General features: G+C 43.2%; 1 protein-coding gene and 1 long non-coding RNA gene across 3 annotated transcripts in view; one reads left to right on the top strand and one right to left on the bottom strand.

The window, feature by feature from the left end:
- The window catches only part of LOC133462641 (transcription factor IIIB 90 kDa subunit-like), a 151838-nt gene that overhangs the window by 49863 nt on the left and 82353 nt on the right, over positions 1-19622 (top strand). The window contains exons 7-11 of the mRNA XM_061743980.1: positions 9232-9381; positions 14030-14123; positions 14207-14339; positions 17284-17323; positions 17463-17563. Coding sequence (XP_061599964.1) covers positions 9232-9381; positions 14030-14123; positions 14207-14339; positions 17284-17323; positions 17463-17563 — 518 coding nt within the window. The remainder of the gene's footprint in view (positions 1-9231; positions 9382-14029; positions 14124-14206; positions 14340-17283; positions 17324-17462; positions 17564-19622) is intronic.
- The window catches only part of LOC133462642 (uncharacterized), a 186977-nt gene that overhangs the window by 92068 nt on the left and 75287 nt on the right, over positions 1-19622 (bottom strand). The window contains exon 1 of one of the 2 annotated variants that reach the window (XR_009784267.1): positions 10856-10924. The exons of the other annotated variant lie outside the window; for it this stretch is intronic. This is a non-coding gene — a long non-coding RNA (uncharacterized LOC133462642). Of the gene's footprint in view, positions 1-10855; positions 10925-19622 lie in introns of those variants that run through there. 2 annotated transcript variants of the gene reach the window in all.

Raw genomic sequence — 19622 nt, 5'->3', positions numbered from 1 at the left:
CATTGAATAAATGCATAACAACAGACGTTTTCCTTTTTATGGGTATTTTTTCTTTTTCAGTCACATATATCGTTGATGAAGTCTCTTACAATATATCGTATATTGTAGATATGGTGTATCGTGATGTTATCGTTATTGTGGGCCACATAGGGCCACAGTATTGACTGGTGAGTTACCGTATGGTCCCCCCCTACGTGGAGCCCGTGGGCCAGGCAGAGCTAGGGCCAGTTCCAGTCCTGCTGTGTTTACATGTGCAGGGATTAGTGGGAATCAGCTGTTTTATCTGGGCGTGTTAATCTGCCTAGGGAAGCTCGCTGTACGCTGATTGCAGTCTCACTAAGATGTTCACGTCCATTTTAAAACGACACATTTCAATTGCACCAATGATTGGTGATTGGCAATGAGAGAAGGCAGGCCTCTTTCTTTCTCTTCAGTCTGGTTATGAAATGAAATACTCTAATAAAGCTCAGAGCGCTGATGGCCAGCTCTGCAGATGTATCATTATTTTGTGCGGGGGGGGGGTGGGGCGGGGGGACTTCAATCTTATTACCAGCTGTCTCCATCAGCGTCTGGCTGGACGGCTGAGGAGGAAGTAGTTCGGTACTAAGGAAGTGAAACATGTCTCCTTCTGAGAGCACGCTTTTAACCCTGGTGCTGTCTTTGGGTCAAAATGACCTCATTCTCCTGTTCCTTCTTTCCTCCTGCTCTCTCCTTCCTTCCTTCCTTCCTTCCTTCCTTCCTTCCTTCCTTCCTTCCTTCCTTCCTTCCTTCCTTCCTTCCTTCCTTCTTTCTCCCTTCCTCTTTTCTTCCTTCCTTCCTTCCTTCTTTCTCCCTTCCTCTTTTCTTCCTTCCTTCCTTCTCCCTTCCTCTTTTCTTCCTTCCTTCCTTCCTTCCTTCCTTCCTTCCTTCTTTCCTCCTGCTCTCTCCTTCTTCCTTCCTTCCTTCCTTCCTTCCTTCCTTCCTTCCTTCCTTCCTTCTTTCCTCCTGCTCTATCCTTCTTCCTTCCTTCCTTCCTTCCTTCCTTCCTTCCTTCCTTCCTTCCTTCCTTCCTTCCTTCCTTCCTTCCTTCCTTCCTTCTTTCCTCCTGCTCTATCCTTCCTTCTTTCCTCCTGCTCTATCCTTCCTTCTTTCCTCCTGCTCTATCCTTCCTTCTCCCTTCCTTCCTTCCTTCCTTCTTCCTTCCTTCCTTCCTTCCTTCCTTCCTTCCTTCCTTCTTTCCTCCTGCTCTATCCTTCCTTCTTTCCTCCTGCTCTCTCCTTCTTCCTTCCTTCCTTCCTTCCTTCCTTCCTTCCTTCCTTCCTTCCTTCTTTCCTCCTGCTCTATCCTTCCTTCCTTCCTTCCTTCTTTTTTCCCTTCCTTCTTTCCTCCTGCTCTATCCTTCCTTCTTCCCCTTCCTCTTCCCTTCCTTCCTTCCTTCCTTCCTTCCTTCCTTCCTTCCTTCCTTCTTTCTCCCTTCCTCTTTTCTTCCTTCCTTCCTTCCTTCCTTCCTTCCTTCCTTCCTTCTTCCTTCCTTCCTTCCTTCCTTCCTTCCTTCTTTCCTCCTGCTCTATCATTCCTTCTTTCCTCCTGCTCTATCCTTCTTCCTTCCTTCCTTCCTTCCTTCCTTCCTTCTTTCCTCCTGCTCTATCCTTCCTTCTTTCCTCCTGCTCTATCCTTCCTCCTTCCTTCCTTCCTTCCTTCCTTCCTTCCTTCCTTCCTTCCTTCCTTCCTTCCTTCCTTCCTTCCTTCTTTCCTCCTGCTCTCTCCTTCTTCCTTCCTTCCTTCCTTCCTTCCTTCCTTCCTTCTTTCCTCCTGCTCTATCCTTCCTTCCTTCCTTCCTTCCTTCCTTCCTTCTTTCCTCCTGCTCTATCCTTCCTTCTTTCCTCCTGCTCTATCCTTCCTTCCTTCCTTCCTTCCTTCCTTCCTTTCCTCCTGCTCTATCCTTCCTTCTTTCCTCCTGCTCTCTCCTTCCTTCTCCCTTCCTCTTTCCTTCCTTCCTTCCTTCCTTCTTTCCTCCTGATCTCTCCTTCTTCCTTCCTTCCTTCCTTCCTTCCTTCCTTCCTTCCTTCCTTCCTTCCTTCCTTCTTTCCTCCTGCTCTATCCTTCCTTCTTTCCTCCTGCTCTCTCCTTCTTCCTTCCTTCCTTCCTTCCTTCCTTCCTTCCTTCCTTCCTTCCTTCCTTCCTTCCTTCTTTCCTCCTGCTCTATCCTTCCTTCCTTCTTTTTTCCCTTCCTTCTTTCCTCCTGCTCTATCCTTCCTTCTTCCCCTTCCTCTTCCCTTCCTTCCTTCCTTCCTTCCTTCCTTCTTTCTCCCTTCCTCTTTTCTTCCTTCCTTCCTTCCTTCCTTCCTTCTTCCTTCCTTCCTTCCTTCCTTCCTTCCTCCTGCTCTATCCTTCTTCCTTCCTTCCTTCCTTCCTTCTTTCCTCCTGCTCTATCCTTCCTTCTTTCCTCCTGCTCTATCCTTCCTTCTCCCTTCCTCTTTCCTTCCTTCCTTCCTTCCTTCCTTCCTTCCTTCCTTCCTTCCTTCCTCCTGCTCTATCCTTCTTCCTTCCTTCCTTCCTTCCTTCTTTCCTCCTGCTCTATCCTTCTTTCCTCCTGCTCTATCCTTCCTTCTTTCCTCCTGCTCTATCCTTCCTTCTCCCTTCCTCTTTCCTTCCTTCCTTCCTCCCGTCCTTCCTTCCTTCCTTCCTTCCTTCTTTCCTCCTGCTCTCTCCTTCTTCCTTCCTTCCTTCCTTCCTTCCTTCCTTCCTTCTTTCCTCCTGCTCTATCCTTCCTTCTTTCCTCCTGCTCTATCCTTCCTTCCTTCCTTCCTTCCTTTCCTCCTGCTCTATCCTTCCTTCTTTCCTCCTGCTCTCTCCTTCCTTCCTTCCTTCCTTCCTTCTTTCCTCCTGCTCTATCCTTCCTTCTCCCTTCCTTCCTTCCTTCCTTCCTTCCTTCCTTCCTTCCTTCCTTCCTTCCTTCCTTCCTTCCTTCCTTCCTTCCTCCTGCTCTATCCTTCCTTCCTTCCTTCTTTTTTCCCTTCCTTCTTTCCTCCTGCTCTATCCTTCCTTCTTCCCTTACTCTTTTCTCCCTTTCCTTCCTTCCTTCCTTCCTTCCTTCCTTCCTTCCTTCCTTCCTTCCTTCCTTCCTTCCTTCCTTCCTTCCTTCCTCCTGCTCTATCCTTCCTTCCTTCTTTTTTCCCTTCCTTCTTTCCTCCTGCTCTATCCTTCCTTCTTCCCCTTCCTCTTCCCTTCCTTCCTTCCTTCCTTCCTTCCTTCCTTCCTTCCTTCCTTCCTTCCTTCTTTTTTCCTTCCTTCCTTCTTCCCTTCCTTCTTCCCTTCCTTCTTTTTTCCCTTCCTTCTTTCCTCCTGCTCTATCCTTCCTTCCTTCCTCCCTTCCTTCTTTTCTTCCTTCCTTCCTTCCTTCCTTCTTTCCTCCCTTCTTCTCTTCCTCCTTACTCGACCAGAAGACAGCACAACGGTTAAACTTCAACCCAAACTCCTACCTGGTCTGAAGACGTCCGTCAGTCTGTCAGAGCAGTTCTTCACATCAGCAGCTCCCAGCGCCCCAGGCCTGCAGGGAATCAGATCTTCAATAATTCAGTAGAAACATTAACGATACCTATTACCACTTATGGTTTACGTAACACTGATATGAGTTATGTTGCACTAACAGAGTATTTGTGTAATGTTTTAGGGCTGGGCACATCCTTGTTGGTGCATTTTCTTTTCCAGTAGGAAGTTGGTAATTTGAATTCCCATCTGGCTAAAGGCTGAATTCTGGTTCTGTGTTAATCAACGCAGAGCCTACGCCGTAGGGTACACGGCTACGCGGGAGTCTCTCCGTAGCTTACGCCGTAGCCTGACGTGCTCCTCCCAAAAAATGTAACTACGCGTGGAGGTGAGGCAGACCCAACACAGACCGAGAGGGCTGTGATTGGTTCGCTTAGTAGCAACGCATTCCCGGTTCTGGTTCTCTCTCGGTCGGCTCTGACTATGTTTACATGCAGTCAAAATTCGGGTTATTGCTAATTTTCCGATAATTTTCCGGTATACATGGTGATTAATCATTCGGGATATCTCAATCCTGGTCTTTTGAGTCCAGGAAGTTCTTCTAAACACGGAGAAACAAGACCAGGAGGAGACTAATCACTTCATAAATGTAATGAAGGATATGAACATTTCTGCATTTGTAGACGGTACAAAGTACCGGGATAGAAGATTTACAAGAAGGTGAGAGAAAAGTTGCGCGAAGCCAGAAACCAGTAGCAGTTTCTGGAGGAACAAGAATTTTCTGTATTTGTGCACCAATATTTTCAGTGGACGTAGATGAGACACAGACTGCGTTTCCATGCATCAATAACCCTTTTAAAACCCGAATATTAGCAATAACCCGAATTTGAACGGCCATGTAAACATCAATAACCCCTTTGAATAACCCAAATTTGTTTTTAAAAACCCCAATATGACCCCTGGGTTACTCCTTTTAAAACCCGAATATTCAGTCATGTAAACACCAAACGGAATATCCCCATCAAACGGAACAGGAATCTGTTTTCTGCACATGTTCTGTTCACAAGGAATCCTGGTCTTTTGAGTCCAGGAAGTTCTTATAAACACGGAGAAACACAAGACCAGGAGGAGACTAATCACTTCATAAATGTAATGAAGGATATGAACATTTCTGCATTTGTAGACGGTAGAAAGTACCGGGATAGAAGATTTACAAGAAGGAGAGAGAAAAGTTGTGCGAAGCAGCATTTGTTTTGAATTTGGATACAGGAAGAAGAAGCAGAAATGACGGTAATTGCGTCATGATGTTCTCCGTGCGTCGCTGGTTTGATCCAGATATCCTGAATGATTAATCACTACGTAAACGGAATATTCCCAATGTTTCTGTAACCAGAATATTAGCAATAACCCGGATTTTGACTGCATGTAAACGTAGTCATAGTTTGTCCAGCTGTACTTATTGTATTTTTTTTTTATAATTCTTTTTCATTTTCTCCCGTTCAAATCCAGTTACTCGGGTCGTGGTGGGGCTGATCTCTGCTATTTGAAGCCTTGTATAATAATTGTAAAAAAAAAAAAAAAAAAAGGTTGCTACTTCGTGGATTTCACTTATCACGGGTTCTTTTTGGAACATAACCCCCGCCAAAAACCAGGGATTACTGTATCTAATCTGCTGGGATTGGCCCCTGGCGGCTGAACAAACAGCCAATCAGGCAGCATGTTTCACTGATCTTAGTGGGATGGCTTTCTTGTCTTTACAACTTCTCTTAAATTGGCCCACTGGGACGGAGCGGTTCCTTCCCGTTCCGTCCTCAGTGGGCCGGGCCCAGACTGTTCCCTCTCAGGCGGAGCTGACCTGCTTCCATCTCCGCTTTTATTTCCTGTGTGTTCAACACATGTGGGTTTTTAGGTTAGTAAGCAAACAGAATCCAATCATCCGTTGTTATTCTCAGATCGGACCGGCGTCCCTTAAGCCCGTCGTCCTAGATGAGTTAGCTCCCGCAGCGCCGCGCGTGCAGCTACACCTGCACCTGCGCCGTCATCGACCGCCGTCATCCACCTGCAACCACTTCCTGGTAAACATCCATCAGCATCAGCGCTCATTCACGGTGCTCATGCACATTGACATGAAAGTCTGATGCAACACTCTTTTAACCCTTGTGCTGTCTTTGGGTCAAGGAGGAAGGAAGGGAAGAAGGGAGGAAAGAAGGGAGAAAAGAAGGGAGGAAAGAAGGAAGGAAGGAAGTAAGGGAAGGAGGAAGGAAGTAAGGGAAGAAGGAAGGAAGTAAGGAAGGGAGAAAGGAAGGAAGGGAGAAAAGAAGGAAGGAAGGGAGGAATGAGGAAAAGGGAGGAAGGGAGGAAGGAAGGAAAGAAGGAAGGAAAAAATGAAGGAAGGAAGGAAGGGAGAAAAGAAGGAAGGAAGGAATGAAGGAAGGAATGAATGAAGGAAAGAAGGAAGGAAGACAGAAAATAAGGAAAGAAGGAAGGAAGGAAGGAAGACAGAAAATAAGGAAGGAAGGAAGGAAGGGAGGAAGGGAGGGAGGGAGGGAGGGAGGGAATTAGGTGATTTTGACCCAAAGACAGCACAAGGGTTAATCAGAAAAAATCTTCCTGCTGGTCTACAAAGACCTGAATGGTCTTGGACCAAAATGCATGGTTGATCTGTTAGTTCCTATGAAGCTCCCAGACCCCTGAGCTTCATCTGGATCTGTTAGTTCCTATGAAGCTCCCAGACCCCTGAGCTTCATCTGGATCTGGTTTGTTGTGGTTCCAGAACCAGAACCCAGCAAGGTTCATCAGCGTTCAGTTATTCTGCTCCTCACCGGTGGAACAAACTTCCTGTAGACCTGAGGTCTGCTCCAACTGTAGATCCTTTAAATCAGGATAAAAACATTACTGTTTACTCAAGCGTACTCCTAAATTAAATACTTACCTGCTGGACTTTACTGCTCTTACTTTTTAACAACTTGTACTTTTTATTATGTTACCTCTTTTCTTAGCATTTTATTTGTTATTCAAGCGTACTCTTAAATGAAATACTTATGATTTTTGAAAACCACGCAAAGTTATGGATAAGCCCTGCATGCAGGCATTGTGACGTGGAATTGTCAAATTGGTTTAATTCATCCCTAGAATCGGCACAGATTACTTTTGTAATACTGTATTTGACCTGGTCTTTGTACGTTTTGACTGTATAGAAAGGTAATTCTTGCCATTGTAAGAATGAGATGTACCTGCTGGATCTACTGCCCTTACTTTTAACAACTTGAGCTTTTTATTATTTTACCTCTTTTCTTATTTTATTTCATTTTATTTGTTATTTACTGTTTAATTGTGTCGCTCCTTTTAATAGAATAGAATACTTTATTGTCATTATACATGGGTACAGTGAGATTAAAAGCAGCAGCACCTCTCCAGTGCAAGACAGTGCAAACAATAAGAAATATAAGAATATAAGAAATATAAATAATATAAAAATATAAAAGGTTAAGGTGCAATTGAATAGTGAAATCAAGACCTGAGATCCTATCTACAGATAATAAATAACATATAACTACACATGTGGTGGAATATTGCACACATAGTCCGGGGAAAAGTATTGCACGGTAAAAACAGTAATTGCACATGAAGCCATTCACATTTTGTTCAGGGCGGTTATGGCTTTAGGAAAACAGCTGTTTTTCAGTCTGTTAGTTTTTGACCTAATGTTGATGTAAAGCACTCTGAATTACCTTGTGTTGAATTGTGCTACAAATAAACTTGCCTTGCCTTAATTGTGAAAAGGAGCCATCAAAACAGATGTTTTCCACTCAGATTTGTGTTGGAGCTGGTCAGGGCAGCACCACCACACTTTGATGCTCGCATGCGCCCGGGTCTTTCCTTGACCCCCCCTTTCCCCGAATACCACATTTTCTGGACTATAAGCCGCATCCGCTCTATTTTTAAAAAAATAATTAAAAAAAAGATATACAACCCGCACCTGCATACAAGCTGCATCCTCTCTATTTAAAAAAAAGAAAGACATGCAAGCCACAGATATGTATGTTGTTAGATTAGATATTTACTACATGTACAGAACGATTTTGAACTGTAAATGATGTACATGTTTGTACCTAAATACATCCTTTCTTTTAACATGGTAGCAACTTTGCTGATTAAAACGGGACAGAACCAAGAGAAAATTAAAGCTGCAAGCAGCGATGAACGGGCCCTCGCACTCACGGCCACCGTCCCCCATAAGCATATCAGACATGACACCACCCACGACTTCCTATGTCAAACCATTCAAAAGTTATAACAGAAAATAGGGACAACTAATCAGAAGAAGGGGCGGGGCTAATTTTCACCAATTATGGGCAAGGACTCAATACCGAGTCCGATGACACCACCCACGACTCTTTATGTCAAACCATTCAAAAGTTATGGCAGAGAAAAGTATTCTAGGGGGTGCTGTTGAGCCGTTAGGCCACGCCCATTAATGCAAACCATGAAATATCAAATTTATCGCCAGGCCTGGCTTGCGTGCAAAATTTGGTGACTTTTGGAGAACTATCAAATATGGACAAATCAGATGAAGGGGGGCGCGCTTTTTGGCGTCTAGCGTCGCCACGGTAACACTTTTGAAAGAGAAAAGTAATGCGCGTAGTCACAGGATGGAGACGCACATTTTGATGTATAACAAACACATCTGGGTTCACGATACGGTTCGGGCCGTACTAATTGCCGAAGGAATGGCTCATATTGCTCCAAAATTACGCGATTAATTCAGAATGTTCAAAATGGCCGACTTCCTGTTCGGTTTCGGCCATGGGGCCAAGAGACTTTTCTTTTAGTTGCGACATGATACAGGTGTGTACCGATTTTCGTTCATGTACGTCAAACCGTATTATGGGGCTTGAGGCACAACGTTTTTTCTGTCTGAACCAACCAGATGAAGGGTGGCCGCGCTTTTTGGCGTCTAGCGTCGCCACGGTAACGCTTTTGAAAGAGAAAAGTAATGCGTGTTGTCGCAGGATGGAGACATTTTGATGTATAACACACCTGGGTCCACGTTACGGTTCGGGCCGTATTAACTGCTGAAGGAATGGCATAAATTTCGCCAAAATGACACGATTAATTCAAAATGTCCGACTTCCTGTTCGGTTTCGGCCATGGCGCCAAGAGACTTTTGTTTAAGTTGCGACATGATACAGGTGTGTAGCGATTTTCGTGCATGTACGTCAAACCGTATTGTGGGGCTTGAGGTACAAAGTTTTCTAGGGGGCGCTGTTGAGCCATTTTGCCACGGCCATTAATGTAAACCATTAAATATAAAAATTTTTGCCAGGCCTGCCTTGTGTGAAAATTTGGTGATTTTTTGGGCACGTTTAGGGGGCAAAAAGGCCCTCCTTTCGTCAGAAGAAATAAAGAAAGAAGAATAAAGAATTCCTACAGATACAATAGGGCCTTCGCACTGTAAGTGCTCGGGCCCTAATAACTGGTATTTATTTATCCATTTATCTGTTTGAAATCTGCTTCTACCTACTTCTATCTACTAAAGAAGAAGTAGCTTATTCTTCTTTGCATTTATTTTGTCTTAGTTTTGATTCTAATTCCGGTTAGAGCGCCTTTGTATAAGCCACATGGTTGAAAACCTATGAAAAAAGTAGCGGCTTATAGTCCAGAAAATACGGTAAATAATCTGATTTAGATGAGAAAGCTGGTAGTTGTGAGTGAAGCTGGTTCCTGGTTCCCTGAGACTCTGTCCTCCTCTTCCTCCTCCAGACCCGTGCCTCTACATCCCCCGCTTCGCCCAACTGTTAGAATTTGGTGAGAAGAACCACGAGGTGTCCATGACGGCGCTGCGGCTGGTGCAGAGGATGAAGAGGGACTGGATGCACACAGGGAGAAGGCCGTCAGGACTCTGCGGAGCAGGTAACCATGACATCTCCTTGTTTTGTTATTTCTTTCAGGTGAGCAGCGACTGCTGCAGCCTGGAGGCTTGCAGCAGCACGACCCAAAGAAACCTGATGAGTAAAACCCTTTGTTCTGCTGGCGTGTGACGCCATGGCCGCCCGTATCAGGATACTTTAACCTCAGATCCCCAGGCTGCTTCTGAACCCGAGATCATGGGGACACGACCTCGCCAGAGCAATTCATCTGCAGTACCGATTCACTGGTGGTGTTATCAGAGTCAAGAGCACAAGGAAACGTTGTCCTCCCCGCGAGGCTGGAGGGTGGACGCACGTCTGTCTGCACGAATGTGTGTTGTATAGATGCATCTGCAGGACGGTCGCTGTGTTTCTGCCCAAAACGCTTCTTGAGATGTTCATGTCTGCAAAACTAATCAATGTTCAATAGAGGGTTTACATTGACGTCATTTCCCCACTTGACCAGCCCCCTTACTCACACTGAGTGGCAAAACATCATCTAAAACAGCTGCAACTAGTGGAGAAGACGGGATAACAGCTGATTATGGGCTTAAATTAAAGGCAGTTGGACTTGACAGTGACCCGTACAGTTACCCCAAGAACCAGTGGTCCATGAACATTAATATTTGGTACAGTTACCAAGAACCAGTGGTCCATGGACATCAATATTTGGTACAGTTACCAAGAACCAGTGGTCCATGAACATTAATATTTGGTACAGTTACCAAGAACCAGTGGTCCATGGATATTAATATTTGGTACAGTTACCAAGAACCAGTGGTCCATGGACATTAATATTTGGTACAGTTACCAAGAACCAGTGGTCCATGGACATTAATATTTGGTACAGTTACCCCAAGAACCAGTGGTCCATGGACATTAATATTTGGTACAGTTACCAAGAACCAGTGGTCCATGGATATTAATATTTGGTACAGTTACCAAGAACCAGTGGTCCATGGACATTAATATTTGGTACAGTTACCAAGAACCAGTGGTCCATGGACATTAATATTTGGTACAGTTACCAAGAACCAGTGGTCCATGAACATTAATATTTGGTACAGTTACCAAGAACCAGTGGTCCATGGATATTAATATTTGGTACAGTTACCAAGAACCAGTGGTCCATGGACATTAATATTTGGTACAGTTACCAAGAACCAGTGGTCCATGGACATTAATATTTGGTACAGTTACCAAGAACCAGTGGTCCATGCACATTAATATTTGGTACAGTTACCAAGAACCAGTGGTCCATGGACATTAATATTTGGCCACGAATCCAGTTTCCTGATATTTATATGTACTTAATTTCTACGCCGGGGAAATACACGAAGCAAAACTTGAAGGCTTACAAAAGTCTTGACGCTTGGTCCGACTTCAAGGCAGGATTTGTTGTAGAAATTAAAGTGATGAGGACACCAAACTTTATGATTGGACCGTTTAACGTTAGCTACCCAAAAATCCAACATTACCTGATACAAAATGGGAACCACAAATCCACGTTACGGTGCCTGGAATCCAGTTGTTTCTGTGAATTGCAGTGATCCATTTGTCACTCAGTCTTTCTGACACTCAGTGGGCGTAACCCGCTGTGAAGTTGCATCTGTAACGTCATACGCGTTCCCTCTACAGCGACACCCCTGTGTGCTTCAGCTGAAGTGCCAGTGCCGGTCTGGGTTACTGGTCCTGGGCCGGTTCCCCAGAGCCGATGAATGTTCGCTGATTCCTCCCCCCCTCCGGTCTGAACATCCCCAGGTTACTGAAACTGATCAGATGGTAAAATCCTAACCGGCTGAAATCCTGTCTTCTGACTGTGTTGCAACAACTCTCAATAAAAGTTACCGCAGTGCAAATAAACCAGTAGGCCTGTGTTGAAAAAAATCGATTTTTCCGATTCTAAATCGATTCTCATATTAATTCCTAAAAATCGATTCGTATGTCTTAAGATCAATTATTTTTCATCATTACATTTTCGCCTGGTGAACTTTAATCCCAGAAGTCACGTCATTTAATTCCCACATGCGCGTGGTGTGGAACTATCAAACCATGAACACGGCGTTGAAGAGTATGGTGTTAACAAAGCCCTGGTTTTGAAAACTCCTGAACTAAATGAACTTTTCTTTAGAGAAAATGCTGGATATTTCAGTTATATTAGTTCAATGAAGTTCATATTATCTATATTTATTATAGCTTGTTTGGTTTCTTCTGTTATCGGACACAGTTTGTCATGACACTCCTGAAAAATCCCTGGTGCTTCATGGCAGCTGTGTGTCTGGTGACAGAATAAATTAGACAAGTTAAAATGATTTGTTTACTGCCTGAGCTGTTGCAATTTCTTTATTTTTTATCACTTTAAATGGATATTTATTTCTTAAGTTATTTCACAATAATTATTGTGAAATTATTATTTCACTAGTTATTTTACACTAGTCATATACAGGACTGTCTCAGAAAATTAGAATATTGTCATAAAGTTCTTTATTTTTTGTAATGCAATTAAAAAAAACTAAAATGTCATACATTCTGGATTCATTACAAATATACTGAAATATTGCAAGCCTTTTATTATTTTAATATTGCTGATTATGGCTTACAGTTTAAGATTAAGATTCCCAGAATATTCTAATTTTTTGAGATAGGATATTTGAGTTTTCTTGAGCTGTAAGCCGTGATCAGCAATATTAAAATAATAAAAGGCTTAAAATATTTCAGTTGATTGTAATGAATCCAGAATGTATGACATTTTTGCATAACAGAAAATAAAGGACTTTATCACAATATTCAAATTTTCTGAGACAGTCCTGTAATTCATGCAACAGCTCAAAAAACATTTTCAATAACACTAACCCACATCAATATCGGATCGAATCAAATGGTGATAATCGATTCTGAATCTTAAGAAACAGAATCTAATCGATTCCTGACATATGAATGGATCCCCAGCCCTATAAACAAGTCCTGCTGGGACATATTCACAGTCCTGTATTCAGTTGTAGGTATTGAAATCTGTCACCTCCTCATTTCCCGGGGGATTTAACTGGTGCAAACCTCTGTTTCCCCCTGAACGCTCGGTTCACCAGGCATTATATTATTACAGAACAGGCTGCTTTCTGGAGGGAGCCACGTGCACAACACAACGTGCTCATAACTGTGCTGCCAGCATGACTTATTCACCAACAGGTACAGTTGCTCCTCACTCCCCCGTCCCCTCTGTCAGGCTGATTGCTCCCAGCGTTGACATATTCCGACCAGAGAACCCCCTCCCTCCCTCGCCGCTCGGCTTGTTTAAGCTCACTTTTAATTTGCAGCCTTTTCTGTTCCTCTGCTGCATCGTGTAAATAATGAATAGGCCATGAATCATTGAGCGGGGCACAGTCGGGGGGAGCAAGTTTGTTCCTAAACATGATGCAAAATGAATGTTGATGAACAAAAAAAAAGAAAAGGTTCTTTGAGGGAACGTCCCAGCCTGCTCCTGCTGGGGTTTAAGGGTCGTGAGGGTGACAGAGGGCCGAGCCGACTCCTGCACCTGTCCCAGCGTTACCTGGTTCCAGGTGGGGGAAAGTTCCCAGCCGAGCTAAATGCTGCACCCCTGCTGCTCCGGGCCGTCACAAGTGTGCACGTGGAAGCCGGAGCGTGCATCTGTGTTTTCACAGCAAGTCAGGCCTGACAGCTGTTATATAACCGTCCCCCTTTAAGGCTTCTGGAGCAGTTTGTTGCATAATATTAGCATTGTTGTTTGTAAAAGTGTGTTCCTGCTCCTGTCTTCATTTCTTATGGCGCTTTTGCACTAGTACCTACTCAGCCTGACTCACCTCGCCTTGCACTCGTTTATTTTCAATACCCAGATCAGAAGTAGGCAGTACTGGAGTTGAGGGGGGATGAGGGGGGACAGCATCCCCCCCTGAAATAAAAACGGTCCAAATCATCCCCCTGTAAAACTGCCATCCCTCCTTTCCATCCCTTATGTCATTTCATCAATGAATGTGGTTTTACTGCTATTTCAACATTTAGAGTCATCACCAGAAAAATAACTTATTTGACAATTTTCACCTGTTTCAAGTAAATTTTCACTTGAAATAAGTAGGAAAATCTGCCAGTGGGACAAGATTTATCTTCTAAAATCTTGTTGGCAGAACTAGTATTTTTTGTAAAATTCACGTAAGTCCATATGTGGGACAGGTACTTCATATATATGTTTTTTTTTTTTTATCCATTTAAAACTTTTTTGAATTGAAAAAAAAATCAGTTTTTCAGAAAATATAGGCGTCATATCATTGACCCTTATATAGAATGTCCATAAACAGATTAAACCAGTGACATGTTGGTAGATCGTGTGGTGGTTTCCATCAAAGAGCAAGCATTATTTTAGCGGCTATTAATCCTGCCAGGGACATAACTTCTTCTTTGTAATGTAAATTTAACTGAGAGTCATCATTAATTAGGAGAAGCCTGGGAGAACATGGGATTGCCTTTCCAGTGACTTTGAATATATATATATATATATATATATATATATATATATATATATATATATATATATATATATACACAGTGAATGATCCAGTGGTGTTACTTGAACAAAAACTGCAAAGAGGAAAATGTATTTTGTTCATTGCATGTAGTTTTTTTGGTGTTTTCTGTTCCAGCTCTCCTCGTTGCCGCTCGCTCCCACGACTTTCGCCGCACAGTCAAAGAAATCGTCAGTGTTGTGAAAGTGTGCGACACCACGCTAAAGAAAAGGTGGGTGTACCGGCCGGGGGTTTCCCGTCTCCTGACGTTGACTCGCTCTCAGCTTGATTCTCAGAGCCTGCTCTGGTTTCCAGGTTGATGGAGTTTGAGGACACGCCCACCAGCCAGCTCACCATCCAGGAGTTCATGACCACCGACCTGGAGCAGGAGCAGGAGTGTGACCCGCCGTGCTTCACGGCCGGCCTGAGGAAGAAGAAGAGCCAGCAGGTATGGGTTGGGGAGCACGCAGGGGTTCACGGTGTTACACCAGTTTCACCAGTTTCTATGCACCTAATTGCTTATTGAATCAACGGTTCTCCCTGACGGGGCAGTGAGACCTCACCTGGGGCGTCTCTGTGAGTTCAGGCAGCCCCCTCTCCTCAGTCTCCTCAGCTATCCGGAGTTCATTAACCTCTCAAACTGTAACCGTCCTTGTTGTACATGTCTTGCTAAAAATTCAACCAATTTCTGACTTCCATCTTTTCAAGTTGTGAGAATTAGCCACTTTTCCTTCTGCCCCTTTTCAGTAAATATTTAAAGATGTGCTTCTTCTTCTTCTTCGTCTCATTGGGGCTGTCCGGTTACAGAATGAGTCCAGCTGAATCGCTTCTCTTTTGGATTTATCGTACAGTTTCAGCAGGCCCAGTTCTACGGGGGTGCATCAGCATTGCACCCTCAGTTTATGTGTTTGCATGCTCAGTTGAAAAGACGAAAAGAAAACTGACAAATGTGCGCACGTTAAGCCTGATTTATGGTTCCGCGTTAAATCGACGGCGTTGCCTACGGCGTAGGGTACGCGGCGACGCGCACCGTACGTTCGCGTCCCCGCGTGTCCTACGCCGTAATTCTGCGTTGGTGCAACGCGGGACCATAAATCAGCCAGTGTACGTCAGTCATCTGGTTCCAGCAGTTTCCTGCACCAGCTCGCTGCTCTCTGCTGCTCCGTTAACACAAAGTAACGATGGATATTCGGAAGTGGTTCAAGCACAACCACGCCAGCAAGTTTATATTTATGGTTATATTTATTTTTATTTATTTTTCTATGTTTTATTTTCTGTTGCTAGATTGTCTGATGGGTGAGGTAGCCCAGACTAAATGTAGCATTTTCTTTGTTCTGCAGTGATATTGCTGCAAAAATGCACTTGAAAGACACTTTAAATATTATTGTTTGACTGGTATCATTCCACTTGAAATGACTGTCATGTTTAGTGATGGTTTTGAGCTGTATAGATAAAATTAGTTTGAATTTCTATGTTTTATTTTCAGGGTAAGAAACATCTGTTGCTAGATTGTCTGATGGGTGAGGTAGCCCAGACTAATTGTATAATTTTCTTTGTTCTGCAGCAATATTGCTGCAATAAAGCATTTGAAATACACTTTAAATATTCTTGTTTTGCTAGTAACATTCCGCCTGAAATTATGGGAAAATGCAAAATTTAGTGTTGAATATCATCCCCTCTGATCTGAGATGCACCGTAGTCATCATTTTCTAGAACCGGCCCTGAGTTTCAGACGGCATCCGCCGCCATCGGCCGCTGCACAGATGTGTTGGTGGTTTTTCCGTCTTTCTTTTCATTGTTTGGACATAAAACAAAAAAATTATTCTGAAATTTAGTACAGACAACAGATGTAAGATGTATGCAGGCATGATGTATCGGATGTGAATGTCTAATGCTGAATGTCAATAAAGAAAAACTTAATAAAAAAAACTGGGACGACGATAGACAAATGCACAGTAGATAGATAGATGATAGAAAGCACAGTACAGCGGGCTGGAACCCCCGACTTTAATCAACTGCAGTTGGAATTATGAAAAAGGTGCACCCAGCGGGACAAGTGAGGGACAAGTGAGGGACTAGTGGTCCGAGGCCGCTGCCCTGTCTCAGGGAGAAACGGGAGGTTTCTGGACAGTCCCATATCGTTCAACAGGAGCGTTTATTTGTCATAGATGGAGCATTAAAGATGCTCAGTGAGATGACGGAAACGGCTCGGGCTAAGGGTTTGAACCCTGACCCTCAGACATTCCAGTCAGCAAGCCAGCAAAGACTTGGGCAGCGCGGCCTCATGGACGCAGCCCTATCCAGCCCATCATCAAACCGTAAAAGTCCTGGTAAAATATCACGCAGATAATAAATTGTCTGAAGATGGAGTCACCTGGACTGAGCCAAGGGTTGGACATTGTAGAAGAAATACGATCAATGGAACTGATTACCTACTACAGCCTACGACTTAAAACAGAGATGTACTTAGCAAGATGGAATAAATGTCATTATTATATAAGACAGTAGTGTCCCCCCCTTGTTTTCTTTTATTGTTTTCTACCTGTTTTTGTTGTTTTTCTATTACTGGCTGAAAATTGTAAAATAAAGTTTAACCCTTGTACTGTCTTTGGGTCAAAATGACCCAATTCTTCTCTCCTTCTTTCCTCCTGCTCTCTCCTTCTTTCTTCCTTTCCTCTTTTCCTCCTTTTTTACCCTTCTTTCCTCCTTTTTCTTCCTACCTCCCTTTCGTCATTCGCTCCATTATTACCTTCTTTGCTTTTCCTTCCTTCTTTCCTTATTTTCTCCATTCCTTCCTTCTTCCCTCCCTTCTTTCTTTTTCTCCCTTCTTTCCTTCCTTTCTCCCTTCTTTCCTTCCTTCCATCTTTCCTCCCTTCCTTACTCCCTTTCCTACTTCCTTCCTTCTTTCCTTCTTTTCTCCTTTCTTCCTTACTTCCTTCTTTCCTTCCTTCCATTTTTCCTCCCTTTCCTACTTCCTTCCTCCTTTTCTCCTTTCTTCCTTACTTCCTTACTTCCTTACTTCCTTCTTTCCTTCCTTCCTTCCTTCCTTCCTTCATTCCTTCATTCCTTCTTTTCTCCCTTCACCCTCCCTTGACCCAAAGACAGCACAAGGGTTAAAATAATAATTGTCCCCCATCTGCAGATCTGACTAGTATTTTACAGTTTTCATGTTCTGAATCCACGTCTCTGACCAACACTATCAAATCATATTCCTGCGTGTTTGACAGTTCGGGGGAGTAAAGAGACTTCTGAGAGAAACCACCCGGCATGTGTTACAATGTTCTTTTATTCTGAGACGCTTTACTCTATAATCCTCTCTCACAGTAGCTGCTGTCAGCTCGGGAAAACACATTTGTTCGCTCATTCTGTGTCTCCTTCTTTCCTCCGTCTAGCTGGAAATAGAGCTGAGGAAAGAGATGGGAGACATTGAAGGTATGATTGCAGTTTTCTCCTACGCTGATGTGTGGGATCTGTGTGGAGGGATGGAGAGAAGAACTTTCACACTAAATATTCATCACATCTGCTTGATTTTACACTCATTTTTCTTCTCCTGTGTTTCCGTCTCTTCCAGATGAAATACAAGAGTACCAGGATGAAATAGACTCGGAGCTGGAGACCGTTCGACCCAAACTCAGGGGCGTTTATGCCGCTTATGCAAAGGAAGGTGAGTACATTCAGAGTCCATCCTGGAAACTGATGTTAACGCAGCACTATGTAACTTTTCCAGCTTAATCTAATATTTCATCATCATCATTGTGATGGAACATCAACTTCCAACAGGTTTAATGAACCTCTGTCATGGTCTGAGGGGTCTGTATCGCCTTCACTGGCACTATGTAACTTTGAGGAGCATGGTAGGAACCCTGCCACACTAAAAAACTACACATTTTTACGGCTTGACTGCTTTACGGCATACGTCACTTCCCCCTCCTTCCCCATTCGTAGTCCAGACCAAAGCTGGGCGGGGCGTGGAGCGCAGAGCTCAGCAGAAGCTGGTATCATGGCCGAAGCAGCGAAAAAACCCAAGAAAATAAAAGTTTTATCGGAGGAGACGAAAAAAGAAAGCGGGAGAGTAACAAGCTAAATGCCCGGACAAGAATAAACATTGGCCCAGCGTTCACTCGCTGGCGTGAGCTGAAAGACGAGGAGGGATGTACAATACAATTGAATAGAATTACAGCACTAGAGGAAAGAATGCAATGCAAAGAAAATGTATAGAACATTTCTAGTATTTTTCTTGAGAACTGTAAAATTGTGCAGGGCTGATCTGCAAAATATAAGGAATGGGCATTCAGTTATTCACAGGTTATAAAGTATTTTTTTATTTTGTCAGTAAGTATGTTGGACTACTAATTTATGACGAAGTCCCTCTAAAAAATGTGACAGGAAAAAGGTGCAGTAGAACAAAACCAGAGCGTTTGTAGTTTTGGGCGCATTATCTGGCTGAAACAGGACAGGGGGGCGGGGGTGACTTCACTAATAAAACCAAATTGAACTTAGTGATTTTCAATGTCGTCATATTATATTGTTTAGCCAAAAATAGATAAATTACCTCTTCACTATCCATCCTGCAAACGACCGCTGAAAACAGGAAAGTAGTTTTGAAAGTCCATCCCGTCTTATTTCATTCACTATCAAAACAAATGCAGCGACGGGGACAGGAGTTTTCTGGCAGTACGCGCTGGTGCTCATGGGAAATGTAGTTCTTTCTGGTAAAACACTACCGCTTTTGTCCAAAGGAGCCGCCAAACTCAACAAAAGCTGAAAGTTACATTGTGCTGCTTTAACGGGGAAAAAGAACAGTATCCCTGATCCAGGATGAGACTTCTGGGAGGATAAAAACCTCCAGCTTAAACAACGTGGGCATTTCAAAAAGCGACCACCACCAGGTTGATGTTGTTCTAGTTTGTGGCTGAGAATAGCAGAGATGTGGCATCTTGATCCATCTCCGTCTGTCTGTCCGTCTGTCACCATTGGTATTTGGCTCCGCTGTGGGTTTGGAGAAACTTAATTCCTGAGGAATCAGAAAATGTACATTCAGCATGAAAGTACTGAACATTTCACACTTTTATTATAGGCTTGTGCATCGGCCTTAAGGGATTTAGATGTGAGCAGGTTTTAGATCCTGTCCTGGATTTCACAGGAAGCCAAGATTATTTGTATAGCACAGTTCAACAGAAGGTAATTCAAAGTGCTTTACATCAACATTAAAAACAGCAAGACACAATTAGACAGTAAATAACATATAAAATGAAATAAAATGATAAGAAAAGAGGTAAAATAATAAAAAGCAGTTGTTAAAGGGCAGTAGATCCAGCAGGTTCATCTCATTCTTACAATGGCAAGAATTACATTTCTATACGGTCAAAACCTATAAAGACCGGGTCAAATACAGTATTAGAAAAGTAATCTGTAACAATTCGTACGGTGAATCAAACCAATTTTACAATTCTACGTCACAATGCCTGCATTCAGGGCTTATCCATCACTTTGTGCGGTTTTCAAATATCATAAGTATTTAATGGATCTGGATGTGTTTGATAATTCTGCCCCACGATGTTTCTCTTTGCAGTTCTATCAGCATTCTGGGAGCTGATTGGTCCTTACAGCATCATTAGCTGCAATACTTGCTGTTGAATCTACATATAATACTAGTATTAATATGTTGCATAACTACAGTCATATCATTCATGCAGGAGCTCAAAAAACCGTTTTAATAACACTAACCCAA

This window comes from Cololabis saira, chromosome 16, assembly GCF_033807715.1.
Source record: "Cololabis saira isolate AMF1-May2022 chromosome 16, fColSai1.1, whole genome shotgun sequence".
Taxonomy (NCBI): Eukaryota; Metazoa; Chordata; class Actinopteri; order Beloniformes; family Belonidae; genus Cololabis; species Cololabis saira.
Note: the sequence above shows the minus strand (reverse complement) of the source record. Positions and strands in the feature narration are given on the sequence as shown.